Consider the following 16,752-nt stretch of genomic DNA (forward strand, 5'->3'; position numbering starts at 1 on the left):
TGTAAAGAGAATTCTATTAAAAAAAAAACATTGTGCTAAATTATTATATTGGCTGTTTATTCCTTCATAGAGGCCTTGGACTTTTTAAATAACAGCTTTATATGATGGGCTATTTCCTGCTTCACTTGAAGAGAACAAGTGCATCAGAGCTGTGGTAAACTTTGAAGTACCAAAGTGCCACCCTGCAGCTAACAACTTCTGTGTGAATGGCTGTGGCTTGAGTCTGATGTGTAAAAAGTGTGTGTGATGATTCAGGTCATGGATTTCTAGTAAAGAATATTTTATGCAGCACAAGAAAGGATGATACCAAACTTGCTAAAAGGAACTGGAAGTCATATGACATTACATACCTTAATATGCCTTGATTTCCTGCCTGATGTCTTGCCCTAAAGAACAGTATTTGCCAGTGATTAAGGGGCACTCTGAGAGATCAAGAATTTTGTACGGGTAAGATGCCCTGGCTACGGCTATCATTTTGATTTTGGGAAGGAAAGGAGTGGGGTAAAATGACCACTTCTCGCCTCTGTGGAACTAGAAAGTATCTGGAAGGTATTGTTTTATGGTTTCACTGGCTTTTGGGCAGTGTGCCCTGGAAGAAACATGAAAAGCTGTCATATACTCACAGGATATGGCTAGTGAACACATGATCTAAAATACTGAATACATACATGGCAAAAGCTCCTTTGTGGGATTTCTTATTGCCACTTCTCTCCACGTATCACCTTCACCCTTGTCTTCTGCAAGCCAGCACTGTACAGGGAGACAAATCTCTTCATGAGAAAGAGGTACTACTCTTTCAAGCCTGACTTCCTCCAGGTACCAACTGGGATCATTTCCAGTGTTATCGTGGCCAATGCGGATTTTATATAGCTGCCCAAGATCTCTGAGATTAATCTGTAATGACAAAAAAAATCCAGGTTTTAATAACAAATTATAAGACTGTCTTTTAGCAATCCTTCTTATACTGGGCATGCAAGCTACATGTGCAGCTAACACAACCTAGAGTAATGGGGGTTTTGAGAAAATGAAGCCTTAATATACAATGAATCCCAGAGCAATTGAACAAAAGCAAATGGAGTAGTCTGCAAATGTAATTTTATTGATTTCACTACCCTGTTATTTAAAGTGACTAAAGGGCTTAACCAATTCAGTCTGGTTTTAGATGTCTTGACAGAATCCAGTTTGTAGTGTTATAATGTAAATGTCTATTTCTAGACAAATACTTTAACTAGCAGAATTACCTTCAGCCATTGCTGCATGAAATGATATATTTTGCAGTCCATACATTTACCATCAGCAAAGCCCTATTAACTATTCCTACCACTTATCGGTCTGCTATGGCCCACTTTTCTCATTGTCTTTTATTTTTATGTGCACTGGTGTCAGGGTTAACTGTTTCTGTGAGTGCTGACGCCACACTGCAGCAAATTTAAACAATAAAGCATGACTATGTCACATGGAATACTGCAGTCCTGAAATAAGAGACACTTTGTTTTGGGCTGCAGAAGTTTTTTGAGCAAAGCTGATGGCAGGAACTTAAGCACAAAAGCAGAGTTAACTACTTTCATTTTCAGTGAATTGTTTGAAAGCTCAGGTATTGGGAAAAAAATTACAGATGAAAAAAATAACAAAAAGTAGTTGTTTCTTTTACCATTATACCAATTTTGTACTGTTTAGCATCAAAACAAAACTCAAACAGACAAAAAACAGATTGACAAATAACTAACACCAACATTGCGCCAGTAGCCTGAATCACCAAAACGGGTGAACTAAGAAGTGTGTTTGAAGGTCCATTGCATCTGTTCTGGAAGATAATATTGATAAGCCTGCCCCACAGTGAGAGTTTCCTCTTCGATGTTTTTTGCTGAGGAAGACTAAAAGGTAATGCTCCTCTTCTCTGTGGAGCTGGGAAATATCAGAGACACTAGAGACATACCCTTTTCACTCTTCTGTTGAAATGTTTTCCCATGCATTGACACAGGCTAGTGTAACATTGACATTTCTTGGTCATGAGGAACATCACAGAAGAGAGTCTTAGCAGCCCTAATTGATCATCATTTTCTTGCATCCCTGAGGCAAGTCTGGCGCAACTCAGTCTCATAACATGACATCATGACACATACACTAGTGGTGTAAAGTCTGGATAGAGTCACACTTACGTCCAAAGTAGTAGGTTTTCCTGTATTAAAACAGTCTGTTAAAGTAAGAAGTGCTAACTGAAGGCATGATTATAACATTAATGCAGTAAAACCATGTACATCAAAAATATGCTGCTAATACTCACGGCAGAATTACAGCAGCAGACAAAAAGCTCTGAAACTAACCACAAACGTAGCCAGGACATAGGCTGAGTTGCCATAATAACCATCTACAGCTTGTAGATGTAAATATACAATAATAACAGCTACAAAGCAGAGACCTGTGCAGTGAGCAAGTGACCGCTAAGGTTCTCTTGCAAATAAATGTTACAATATATTAGAACTGTCACCCGTTATTGTGAATTGAATAAAGTATAGTATTGGTGAATAAAGGTAGTGCTCTCCTGAGATCTAGGCACTGGCTGCTATTTGGTGCAGAAGTGTTAAAGGGCAATTTAGTAAATAAAGCACTGAAACCTTGTGACATCATGGCCATGATTAAAATCTGGCATAAACCCTCTTGCAAGAGTGTCACTGGCATCTTTGATTACAGTATTCATTACTACATCTCTCGGCCAGTACCAGGAAACTGTCAAAGAGCCTCTTTTGTTTTCTGAAGCATCTATCAGTCATTTGGCTGTGAGGCAAACTGAAATATTATAGATAAAAAGAATTCTGCATATCTATAGTGGGTATCATATGAGTTGGCTGACAATTGAAGTTGTAACTTTCTTAATTATATTAATTTTATTTATCATACTATGCTAAAGTGACTTTCTTAATTATATTAATTTTATTTTTCATACTATGCTAAAGTGCATTTTTCTCAGAAAGAAGTCTAAGATGGAAGATGTGTTTCCAGGTGAATCTACAAAGCGTTTCGACATTGTAACATAGAATCATAGACTGCTTTGGGTTGGAAGGGATCTTTAAAGGTCATCTAGTGCAAGCCTTTTGCAATAAGCAGGCACATCTTCAGCTAGCTCAGGTTGCTCAGAGCCCAGTCCAACCTGACCTTGAAGGAAACCTTCAAGTGATGGGGCATCTACCACCTCTCTGGGCAACTTGTTCCAGTGTTTAACCACCCTCATTGTAAAAAATTTCTTCCTTATATCTAGTCTAAATCTTCCCTCTTTTAGTTTAAAACCTATCATAACAGGCCCCTCTGAAAAGTTTGTCCCCATCTTTCTTATAAGCCCCCTTAAGAACTGAAAGGCTGCAGTAAAGTCTTGTCAGACCCTTCTCTTCTCCAGGCTGAACAACCCCAACCCTCTCAGCCTGTCCTCACAGGAGAGGTGTTCCACCCCTCTGATCATTTTTGTGACCCTCCTCTGGACTCGCTCCAACAGGTCCATGTCCTTCCTGTATTGAGGGCTCCAGAGCTGGATGCAGCACTCCAGGTGGGGTCTCACCAGAGCTGAGGGACAGGATCACCTCCCTCAACCTGCTGGCCACATTGTAGCTGATGTTTGGGAGACCACTGGTACACCTGGAGGGAAGAGCCCAGGAAAATAAGCAGTGATAGGATAGCTGACCAAGAAAGAAAAAAAAAAAAAAAAGAAAAAAGAAAAAAGAAAAAAAGAAAGGCAATTTGAAAAAGGAGAGGAAAATGATGAAACCCATTCATCACCATATCACCATGTAGGGACTTCCTGTTACTAGGTAAACACGGCAATCCATCAAACCTAATCAAATGGAGTTTCAAGAAAAATCAGTACAGAACAGAAAGCTCTGTCTAGACCAGGAGATGCTCCTAGTTGCAAGCAGTTCAATTACATTCATTAAAGTCCTGTTTAGCATCTGTAAACATCCCTGTATTAGCGTCCTTCTGTACTTCCTATCCTTCCCTAACATTCACACTCTGAAAGACGACACAATATAACAAAATTAAGAAAGTTATGCACCTGCTAAGTGGGAATTTGTCCAAAGTGTCAAGTCAAATGTATTTGCTTGCTTTTGACTACAGTGAGGAAGAGTATAAAGCATCTCAGTCTACTAGACTCACAAATTTTGTGGGGTTTGGAATGGTAAGCTATGCAGGGCATATAGGTAATGGCATATTTCTGAGACTGAAAGGTCTCCAAAATAATTAGAACACCGCCAGACTAATAACATGCTTAATAACACTTCTGTTTCTATCAATTGTTTATGGGTGTTCTGGGGGAAAAAAGTCATGTTTATTCTTGGTGAAAATTAAGGCAAGGATGTCAAGGCAGAGAGCAAATCGACTGTGTATGATGTTCTATAAGACATGTAATACAATTACAAAACTAGTTTCAGCTTCTGTTGTAGTTTTGGGGCTTGGAACAATTCATTTTGTTGTCAGATCAGATATCACATTGGTCTCTCAGTGGTATTGACTTGCTAACATGTTACTTATTGCCAGTCAGAATCCTGTCAAATGTATGTCAAATTTTGCTCTTGCAGTTAAATGCAGATGAAAAAATTCTCATAACACAGTACAGCTAATAGTATTCTTTTACTGACATAAACACTGTATCCCGAGGTTGTTCCTTTATTTACAGTATTGATTAAATTGCCTTTAACTTCTGCATGACTTGAACACAACCTGGCATTTACAAACCTAATTTCACAGCCAGAACATTTTGTAAAAAGTTGTAAAGCAAAGTTTACTTTATTGCCCTTATAAACTAAAACCTTAGTTCTATATTGTGGCACCATGGCTGCAAAAGTAACATTCCATTTTACATGGAAACAGCCTTTCTGACAGAACTGCAATAAACGGCCATGCAAAGAAGATAGGATGGGTCCCAGGACTAAAGCATCACTCTGGAAATCAGACAGCTAGATTCTATTCTTGGATCTGCTTTAAGCATCGTGAGAAACTACATAATTCACAAGCCTGCTTTGCTTCACTGTTGCAAGGACAACAGTTAGACATCTGTCTCTCACAGGAATGCTGCAAAGCTCTCTTCATAAATTTTAAGATACGAAGAAGACACAAGTCCAAAATTCTGTATATTTCTCTAAATTTTTTGGTTCATTTGGGGTTAGTTGCTATTTTTCCATAACTCAACTGGCAGATCAAAAATTATCAATTATAATTCTCCTAGCTAACTTTGTAAATCTAGTGTTTTCCCTCAAGGATAATGTGATCTCACTTACAGTTACCCAGTCTCTCATATAATCATGCAATTTCTGTTGTCGCTGGCAGTTGTGCAGACAGAATAATGGAGGAATAGCAACAAGCTGCTCAGCAGATATGTTGTAAATCTACTGAAGAACGTGGTCAATATAATAAAACCATTTCTCCACTACACCGTAATTGGATGTTGCAGGTACTCAAAGCTCCTAAATGACAAGGACACACAGAGATAGAAGACTGATGTATTTGCGCATAGGTCTACACCGCTCAGAACAAATCTGCTAAAGTCCTAGCAACTGTACACTTGGGTTAGTAAAACCATCCCTCAGACTGGCCAGTCCAGATTCTCATGGCACTCTGTTGCTGGTGAGCATGGAATAGCAGTGTTGCAGTGAAAGTAAGCAGCTTGAGGCTCATCTTTGCTGGCCACTGCAACAGAGCACAGACATCTAATCCTCAACCAAGGTCAAAGCATTGAAGAGGTTCAAATGTCTGTATTTTAAAAATACTAAAAATTGGTTTGCAAAGTTCCTTTCTCCCTGTAAATTCTTCAGCTTGATATAGCAGAGTTTGGACATGGATGGAAATTCAAAGTCATAAAATTTAAGATAACAGTTCGGGGATATGAAGCTGCCATTCTGATGTGGCTTACATTAGCCACGTATAGAACATAAATAAGACCTAAACTCCTGCAGAGGTAACAAACAAGGGCATGGAAACAGGTATCTCATTGAGGTAAAGGAATCTAGGTATCACAGACATCAGATATATTTATCTTTTCTTAGGGATTGCCTATTAGAGAGATCTGGCAAGTGCCAACCTCAGCCTCTTCTCAGCAAAAAGTTTTATAGAACACTTGAATCATCCATCATTTATAGTTCACCTTTTGGTTGACTGTGAAACTCCTTCTAATGCGTCAATCGATTTGTGCCAAATTCTGTGATCAGCTCTAAAGGGGCTGGACCTCATACAGACCCTGCTTATGTGAGAGATTGCCAGCACTTATTAATGTTAATGATATTATTGTGAGTACAACAACAGTAGGAATTCTCTCTGTAGTATTTTTCTTCACTGTTACAGGCAATATTATCAACACTCATTATATTTTATAGTATCGGTACCAATATGTATTATTGAAAAAACTGTCTACCACTTTCAAGAGGGCCACATTTTCAGAGGTAGCTTTGCCTCAGCCACACCTACATGCTAAATGTTTGCAAGCAGTTACACAAGATTAGCCTGCTAATTAATACAACTGTATGCTTTGCTCATTGCTACTGTTTAGGTGTTTGTACAAGTATATGACTAAATCCTCTTCTTGCCAAAGGCAATGGAACATTTTCACTACATCATGCATTAGAAAACTCGGCCTTGCTTTTTGAAATTGAAGATTAACAAAGCTTGTATTTTACAATTTGTCTCTAAACATAAATTAAAATGTAGTTTTATCAGCATGAAGTTCTTCCTAAAGAGGATGCAAGGACTAAATTTTAATTTCATTTCTAAATGAACTATGCAAACAGTCTTTTCAGTCCCTTGCATACCTATGACATTTTGAGTGGAGTCCGTACGACCTATTTTCATGTACTTGAGATGTTTAAGTGAAAAGTTCCTTGGCTTAACAAGAACTTTAGTGGAAAGATACTTCAGTAAAAGGATGGAAAGAATATGTGTAATGACTCCATTTCTCTTTTATATACTGTAATAAGCAAAATAACATCACTGTTTCCTGTTGTACAGAAAGTACCCTACAAACTTTTTGAAATAAACTCAAGCTAGCATGACAATCATTTGGAAAAGTCAACACTTCAGAAGCAGCTACACCAAAATCCCAATGTCTAACAAAACTGCTAGAGGCTATACTTGAACGGACAGTTATTTATTTCATGTAAGGCCACCTCATTAACAGAATTTCAGAGAAGTCATGTGCAGCAGCTGGATTCCCAAAAGAAAAAGAAATCATTGACTGCATTAGTTTAACTTCTATAGCATCTGCATATGATGGAGAAATCTTTGGAAGTGGAAGATATTTTTATATTTTGAGCATGCAGCTGGTAAATGTTGCCAAAAATATCACAACTAATGTACCGGTAAAGTATCCAGAGTCTGCCCACAGTGCTTGCATTTTCCAGATGTCTGAATTCATCCAATTTGTTATTTGTGTCCAACAAACTTGGCACGTTTACACACTAACTCAAGAATTCGAATATGTCGCAGGTGCTCACATAGAAACTTAACAGTCTCGTGAAAAAGGTGGATAGAGACATGTAAGGAGTAGGATTAAAGGCCACACAAAAACTGGCATTTTTTCCCACTTCATACTTGCTTCAGTCACAAAGCTGTGTAAACAAGTACAGCTCATCGCACAGTGACAGTTAAATACTTTCTTTTCCAGTTCATTCAAGCTCTTTTAATTCTGTAGCTAGTCCAGTATCAATGCTCAATCACTTGACCTTCCTATACAGGCTAACAACGTGCTACTATTCCCTAACATGGATGCCAATTATCTGTTACCAGGTTAATTAGAGAAAGGAAATGTCACACTGTTGTTACATGCTAAAATAATGGTACCAGCAGACAGCTTATTTTTTCCACCCTCAAGTACTACAAATAGGAAAAAGTTTGAAGAGTAACATTAAAGCTCAGAATAACTTCTCTTTTACATTGTGGTTAATTAAATTGTGCCAACACCAAGAATTTATGGTATCAGGGTGTCAGTTCCTGAAAGTAAGCACAAAACTCCCGTTAGGAGAATGTAGCTACTTACATAAGAAGTGAGTTTTTTCTGAGTGATTTGTGTTTTTCTGAGTCAGACCAGGAGTATTTTACTGGACTTGAAACTTTCCACAGTGCTTAGGTGAGGAGTTAAAACACTGCCTGCCAGAGGATGTTAACTGGGATACAGCTTAGCACTGGTTGTAAGAAAGCTCAACAAAGGTCAGGTCATGCAAGAAAACTGAAGCTTTATTTGACCTTCACCACATGCATGCACATCATGCTAATGGAATGATGCTGTGATTGGACAAGTGCACCTTACGCATGAAGAAGTGATACATGGTAGGAAAGATTATGCTAGTGGGCCCATAAAAGTGCTTCAGAGTCTGAAGGCATATGAAGATTCATTTAAGAAAAGGTACAGAGTAGTCACCTCAGTCTACAACTTAGGAGTAGGACTAGATCTCTGATTTACTTTCCTTTTGACAGTTGTTTCTATGATACCCTGACAGATTATGAACCAGCCTCTGCAATATATGTCTGTCATCTCCTGGTGGATTCACAGCAATATTTATCATTCAGGCATGAAGTCATCAGCTCAGAAAAAAAGGTTACATCTGACAATTTCTTCTCTGAACAGTGTAGGTTACTGTGAGCCCATCAGACTTCGATTTTCTGTATTGCCTTCCAAGGGACTAAAGGATTTTGTTTTATATCATCCTAATGTAAAGAATGTCAACAGCCTTCTGGTCTGCAGTAGGAAGAATGTTGCCAACAGATCAAGGGAGGTGAATATTTCCCTCTACTCAGCCCTGATGAGACACACCAGGAGTGCTGTATCCGATTCTGGGCTCCCCAGTACAGAAAGAATCCGGTTTTTACTGGCCATGAATATGATTAAGGGACTGGAGCATCTCTCACATGAGGAAACACAGAAAGCTGGGACTGTTCAGCCTGGAGAGGAGAAAGCTTAGGGGAGGATCATATGAATCTGCAGAAAAACCTGATGGGAGGGGCTAAAGAACACAGAGCCAGACTCCTCTCAGTGGTATCCAGTGAACAGTCAAGAGACAATGGGTGCAAGCTGAAACACCGTAAATTCCACTTAAATATATAAGAAAAAAAAAAAAGGGGTGAGTGGTCCAGTGTTGGAACAGATTACCCAGAGAAGCTGTAGAGTGGGAGATATTCAAAACCTGACTGGACAGTCCCAGGCAGCCTACTCTAGCTGGCCTTGCTTTGAGCAAGGGGCTGGACTAGTAAATCTCCGGTGATGCCTCCTAACCTCAACTACTCTGTAACTGTGTAGCACTCAGTGCAATGGCATCACCTTATTGACATAATTATCTCTAGGGTGAGAACAAGATTCAGCATCGCTAGTACTAATTCCTATAATGCACAATGAAAATAATTTTTGCAGAAGATAGAACTGTTAAAGGGCTGCCGAAGAGCTGGCCATATAAACTAAGGGCCATCACAAAATGTATCTCTTTACCATCTTCTGTTTCAATGCAAGAAAAATTGATCTCATCTTGTTTAGTAGAAGGCCTGTACTGTGTAGTGTCTATTCTCTTCATAGAGTTGTACTAAGCCCAAACAAAAAAAAAATATTTTTAAGAGCAAGAGAGAATAAGCCATACATTAGTCATACCACTTACTTCTGAAAAGCTCTCAGATACTGAGATGATGGGAGGCATAAGAATATGAATAGAAAATGGCTGAGAGGAAGGCAAGGCAAGAGGAGCATGGATTAGTAAAGTCAGAAGCTGTGTTTGGGCACTTGATATAGGAAAGTGGGGGAGCTCTTAACAGGGAGATGCTTAACAAAGGAAACTGGTGTCACAGCATTTCAGAAACAACCCTCTGAAGCCTGCCAGGGGGGGCTAAACGGACAGCGTAACCTGGGAGGGAGAAGTGACTCAAGAGAGACAGAGAGGGGGTCTTAATGTACATTTGTCTTGGACTTGTGTTGCCATCAGGTAGCAAAAAAAAAAGACGTTTTACAGATATATGGCTGAAAGATTAAACCTAATATTGAGTGCTTAAATTTCTCTCAAGAAACTACCTTAGAAGGGAAAAACTTACATACATAATACACACTGTACTGCAGATTTACAGTACAGCATCATGTTCACTCCCTCATTTCTTGAATATGAGATTAATTGTGTTTTTCTCCAAGATTGTTTGTGACATTTTTACAATCCTTGTATGTTGCTTTCTTGGAACAAGTTAAAATTTGCCTCATGCACAGCCTGTGGCTGATGAAGATCATTTTACACACTTCTCCCTTTTATCTCAGTAAGGAATAAGGTTCATGTTGTTCTCACATACATTTTGTAGAGAAACGGACAGTTTCAAGTTGAGTTAAAGCCAGCAGTATGACTGTTTTGTGCTGCCTTAAGTGTATCTGATTAAAGCCTGAGTTTCTCTAAGTTTTATTCAACCATTTCTGGACCTAAATGGCCGTTATGGCAAACAGGGACAGGTGCAAAATAGCAGGACACAAGCTATGCCCAGCTTTTAGGCACTGGCAGTCCCAAGGCTAAGAGAGTGGATAGCTACATTAGTGCTTATGGTCACTTTAGCAATCTTCCCACTTGGGAAGAATTCTCACTGAGCTCATTACAGGCTCTTTTATTTTAACAATAGGAGGAAAAGCATGAAAATGGATTTGTTTCAACCTCTTTTTATAAAATTAGGTTTTATCCCCACTGTTTCTCATTTTACTTTAGAGTTCCCAGCTTTGACTGATGAAAGAATGAATATGGATACAGGATACAGGAATGAAAGACACACAGTGAAACATAACAGATTCTTACAGCCCGTAGGGCTGATTCCAAAGGAAAAAGTGTCAATTAATAATTCATAGATTATTTAAAATTACTGATAATTTCATTTAAACAGGAGGAAACCAAAATGAAAAGCAACAGATAAACTTCTAAGTGTAACGCCTCCATGTGATATAATACAGCATAAAGAACACCTGAGGAACACAGTTCTTTACAAACAATGTACATGTGACTGGAAGGAAAAAGGCTGGGTTTAACACTGTAATAATCTCATCATAGGAACATTGTTTATTAAGTTTTATGATCAAGTATCTCTGCAAGTATTAGTAGGAGCCCTGCTTTTCATCTACCTATATTACTTTCTGGCATGTTGCCCTGATAGAGTATGGCAGTGTTTAAAGGCTGTTTGTACAGATGAAGAAACCTTAAATAGTGTGACTGGATATGGCACCAGCTTTACAAGTTAGAGAAATGGGCTCATGCAGAAAAATTCACACCAGGGATGGATTCCGGTTACCATTTCTCCTAAAACACCATGCATACTCCCATGTCCCATGCTTGCAAACATGAAACAACTATCTTCCTTACAAAGACACCCATCAACTACAAAATATAACCTAAGAGTAAAGTGAAGATTTTGAAGATTTCTTAGAAAAAAGTCCAGGACTCTTAATAGCTTAATATATTGTTATTTGAGATACACTTGACAATGCATCGAGATCAGTAAGACCAATACTTCCCTAAAGAGATTGCAGAGCTGATAATGAAGCAAACTTACAAAGCAAAACGTGGAAGAATTCTTGTTAGGGAGGTGCTAGGTCCTGCCACTCTCACTAACACTAGCATGCAACATTTTGAAAGCGGACGCACTGCACCAGTCAGTGCTTTTACTGACTTCATTATTACTGGAAGAGCAGAACTTGTACCTGAAGGTATGGAATTATTCTGTATCAAAGTAATAAAAATTGAGAGACTGTAGCTGGCTTTTACAGAAAATAATAGGCTTATAGTCTTCTGCTTAGTTCTCTTTGACACAAAAGGGAATATTTGCCATGATCAAACATTAAAAGACTACTTATAAAAAGAATTTCTTTATCAAACAATGTGTAGACTCATAAAAGATAATTTGCCATCTTTCGGAGAATGATGATGCAGAATATAGGGCTCTGGAGAACGTAATTTGCAATATAATTAAAGCTCCAGTGTCTTGAGCAACTCAACATACTGCCAAAATCAGTATTTTTGAAATAGTGAGAAATACTCAGGGACTGTGATGACACCAGAGGAAAATGCAAGAAACAGATCACAGTTTTGATGAAAGCTGTGACTTATGGTAGATTGATGTCCCTCTATTGGAGGAGGAATGACTCTCAACAGAAAAATTATGTCCTGAAAACTATGTCTGAATAGTAACAGAAGCAGAAAACCATAGCCTAGAAGTAGTTTCTTTGAACACGCAGGAACAATTACAAAGCAGAAAGGGAAATTCATCAAATTTAAATTCCTTTGCTTTCCCATTCCCAAATTGTTTATCCCTGACTTTCCCATCTGGTAGGAAAAAATTGCTAAGCCACACGGGTAAATATAGTGCAGTTTAAACACAACTGTCTTGTGAGAACCTAGAACCCAAGAATCCAGCCAGAAAGAAAAACTCCCTTCATCAACAATAACTGTAAATTACCTTCAGTGAATTTCACATGCTACCATCATATGGAAACCTCCAAGGGCAATAAACTTGTTACATTCTACCTCCATTACACTGACTAGGTTTTAATCTAATTTACACAAACCTTAATCAGAGATAGCCAAAGTTAATGAAGTCACACCGGCTATATACAGCAATGCAAGAAACACCAAAATCAAGTTCTTGATGAGCAACAAAATTTCAGGGGTATATAGAGGAGCACCACTGGATTTACTCAAGTTTTAATAACTTCCTTTTTTTATTACTTTAAACATTACTGAATATTCACTACTTACTGTTAGGTAACCAAGTTACCATGCATTTAACTGTACTTTCTATCAGGTTACTATTCTTGATTTTTATTAAGAGAATTTAGTACAGTTTTGCCTCATTTTCTTTTTGTGGGCCATTTCTCTGTCATCTCTTGTCACATATCTGTGTCCAAAGGGATTTTGAAATGAGATGGTATTTTGATTGGTTTTGTGGGATATGATTGTGATTATTTTTTCCACTATATTATGTTGAACTCTTGTGGCTCCCTGTATCAGTTAACACTTTCTTTTAAAAAAAAGGGGGTTACCTGAAGTTTAAATAGCCTTCAAATACGCAGCACATTCCTTCACAAGGGCTGCAAATCAAGGACCATTTAATCAAGATTTTCCCCAATGTAGTTAACAGATTAAAGTGGTGTAATAGAAATTGATAAGGGCTATTCAATTTTTCTGCAACTCCACAGTTTTTAGCAATATTGATGTTATTACACTGTGCTCTTAATGTTGGAAAACTGTAGAGTTACAAAGTGCTCAAATATTTGCAGGACACAAGTTTCTTTTGGATTAACAAAAATCTCAGCTACCTGATCAAATTGAGGTGTTTAAGGGGAAAAAATATGTGGGAAAAAGAAGAAAAAATACTTTATCTGTTCTGTTCTTTCTCTCTCCATTGATCAACACAGATTGAAAGTCAAGTAAGTGGTTTTGAGAAATAATGGATGGACAGTAATCTGATTAACCTTGAAACTTTGATGGTGTGGTTAGAATTCAGGGAGAAGACTTCTCAAGAACCTCTGAAGTTTAAAGGTCTCATTACACATGAGTTTAAAAGTTTGATTATACAATTAGATCTTGTGAAATCTTTAAGTTGTACTCCTCAGTGCAGATTCATTGCACCTAAACTGCACCAAAGTGCTGCACCTAGCCTCCAAGCCTCTTCCAGGCTTTCAGTGGTATATCACCAAAGAAAAACATCAGGCACAAAGACCTAGGTACAGTATAGAAGACCTAAACCTGGCTGCTAGTGTGGATAGCACCAGATCATCAGAGCTCCCCCTAAACCCAAAACACAGCATTGTATCAGCTACTAAGAAGAAAATTAACTCTCTCTCAGCCAAAACCAGGACAACTAGGTATCAGGTCTTTGATGCTGGAAGGATGAAAATTATGCATTTAGAAACATACTTTTCCTTCCAAAGAGAAAGAAAACAAGCAAATGTTCTTGGTACTTCCCTCAATGAACTGGATAAATGAGCAAGAACTTGCTGTCAGACAGCATTAATCAGGTGACTAAATATCCAGGATGATTATCTAGCCAGAGTTATTTGCGAAGGAACACTTACATTTTGTATTCAGGTAAACACTGATTTCACCTTCCTGTTTTGATATGAGATAATCTTAAACCAGCATTATCTGCAAACTTTAGCCAAGTTACTTTCAACTTCAATAAAAGTAAGGGAAAGACCACCATTGATTTGCCTCTGCAAGATCTTACATATAAATACTTCAATCTGGAAAACAAAAATTTAGCTTCCTGTCCTATCTGTCACTGATTCCCCATCATCTGTTTACTATGCATAAATTATTCCAACCTAAATGAGGTATCACAGATTTAATGGTTGCAACAGGTACAGTCCTGAGGAACTATAGGAACTGGAGAAATTGTAGGATTTATAGGAACTTGGAGAAGCCCTGGGAAATGTCATGCTTCTGAAGCACTCTCAGAGGTTTCTCTGAAGAAGAAAGAAATCTCTCCATTTCTTCAGAGGAGTAGGATATCACTAGTCTAAATCATCTGAGTTAAGCTACTCAGTGTGATTTGACTCTAGGCCCTAGCCATCCCCCTTTCCTTCTTACTTTTTCCAAGAAGAGGTTCACATGACAGTGTGCTTCAGTGAAAGTCTGAGGAAACCCATGGAAGAACTTAGAGTGGTCACTTCCAAAGATGGCTATGCAACACAAGCCATAGCCAGGGCTATCTTGCTACATCAACACAAAAAAAAAGCAAAGTTTTTTATGCCTCAGCAAATGAACATCTAGTTAAAAGTAGCACATCAAGCAGATGCAGGTATGAAGCAGATGCTGAGAGTGCTATATCTGCTGGATGCAGTTCTGAATACATTTGCTGGTCCAAATCTTACTATTATAAAAGTCAGCCACTCCCTCAGAAATACTTAGTGATCCTTACATATTGCTTTGAGTCCTTTTTATTACCACAATTATTCAGTTTTGAGAAAAGCTCTTTTGCATATGTTTTGAATTTTCCAGTGTTTATATAACAGCCATATTATACCTTAAATGTATCTTCATTGTTGGGATTAAACAGCTGGTGTCTCCCAGATCCCAAAATAATAGGACCAGAAGCTCTGTTTTCTCCATAAGCGTAAAGGGACACTGTTGCTGTTGTGCCAGCTGTTTCAAAATCCCCAGTGACTACAGTAATCTTCCAGTCTCCTTCTGTAAAGTAAAAAAATAAAATCAGAATGCTTTTATAACTGTTACTGATATGTAGTCAGTTACTTCAAAGTTACTTGAAAGATATAAATAAAAGTGTGGTTTATCCCAGGGACTGCAGCTATTATATTAGATAGATAGATGCACACACACACACAGAGACACCAAAAAGGTAATGATGCTGGGAGAAGCAACAGAAGATTGGCTAAATACTACATCATTCAAACTTATCTTAGGCAAGTTGCATAACTTTAATGATTTGGGAGGTTTGCAGTGTACTAAAGCTGGAAATATGGACACAGAGCCTAGTGAGATTCCTAGCCGTAACACTGTGGGTCATCACAGGAAAAGCCCAAACTCCAGAATTTGGATTATGACAACACCTATAACCAAGAAATGCAACAGGAAAAAGCTATCAAAGCATCCCAATTAAGCTTTGAGCAACCTGGACTAGTGAAAGATGTCCCTGTTCAGGGCAGGGGGGTGGACTAGACAATCTTTTAAGATCTCTTCCAAGCCAAACCATTATATGATTCTATAAAGGAAGTGAATCATCTGATTTCCACTAAAAATTACAAGACTCCAGCTTGTAACAAGCTCTTTTGTGCCTTTGAAAATTTGCATCCTCACAGCTTTCTCTATAGACTCACTTTCATGACAAAAGAACCATAGCACCAGGCTACAAAAGGATCAACATCAATTAGAAGGGTGAAAAGCCTCTATACACTGAAGGTAGAAACAAAGAGCATAAAGCAGGAGCTCCTTGCCCTGTAGAAGAGCTCATATACCAAAAAAGTTAGCCTTTTCTGTTTTCAAACAATATAATATCAATTCCTTAAAGACAAAGTTCCGTTGGACCATTTGGTTGGAAAATAAGGACAATTCAATTTATGAGAATGATGCAGACAAATGGTAAAATATGACCCACTGCTCCTCCTAAAAATTAAAAAAAAAAAGTCATTCAGAAACAAATATTCATTTAAAAGCAGGCAAAATGTGTTTTCTTTTGGACTTGTTCATTGTCTGATTTCTTGTACCTGAAGTGCTTTTGATGGCCTTTTCTATTCTATTATCCTCTCCAAGTCTGTCTTTTGTTAAGCAATGCAGTTTTGAAACCACACAGTTATACTCTTGAGACTGTATGTTCTACCTAGCTCAGCTCCTGCCTCCAGAGGGTAAGTGTAGTAAGTGTACACACAAGTACAACTCTCAAGACAAAAAAGGGAATCAAACTTCCACAAAAACATAAAAAAAAGGTTTTGTTTGTACTTCTATATATAGACTTTGAAGGTTTTTCTTTTTCTGGAAACAACTAGGACTTTGTGTTTGAACATCAATGTGAGTACAGGAGAAGAATCCTAAAATTTCTAATCTCTTTGATGCCAGAAATCCTCGTTGCATTCCTGCATGCTTTCAAATAGAAACTGGAGACAGTAAGTATTACAAACACATAATTCTCATTCTCTTTGGCATAGAAAGTTGGTAGAATACCGATAATTCCTTAATGACTGAAGAGGAATACACATGAGGAGAAAAGAATACAGAAAATGTGTAATGAGGTGACTTTCATTTCGAATACGTGGATGAACAGATT

General features: G+C 38.0%; 1 protein-coding gene across 1 annotated transcript in view; it reads right to left on the bottom strand.

Moving 5' to 3' along the window:
• LOC130146937 (lipoxygenase homology domain-containing protein 1-like) overlaps nt 1–16,752 on the bottom strand; it is a 143,613-nt gene that overhangs the window by 102,395 nt on the left and 24,466 nt on the right. The window contains exons 10-11 of the mRNA XM_056333582.1: nt 14,998–15,161; nt 669–894 (exon numbers count right to left, since the gene is read on the bottom strand). Of these exons, the coding sequence (XP_056189557.1) occupies nt 669–894; nt 14,998–15,161 (390 nt within the window). The remainder of the gene's footprint in view (nt 1–668; nt 895–14,997; nt 15,162–16,752) is intronic.

Source organism: Falco biarmicus, chromosome 3, assembly GCF_023638135.1.
Source record: "Falco biarmicus isolate bFalBia1 chromosome 3, bFalBia1.pri, whole genome shotgun sequence".
Lineage (NCBI taxonomy): Eukaryota > Metazoa > Chordata > Aves > Falconiformes > Falconidae > Falco > Falco biarmicus.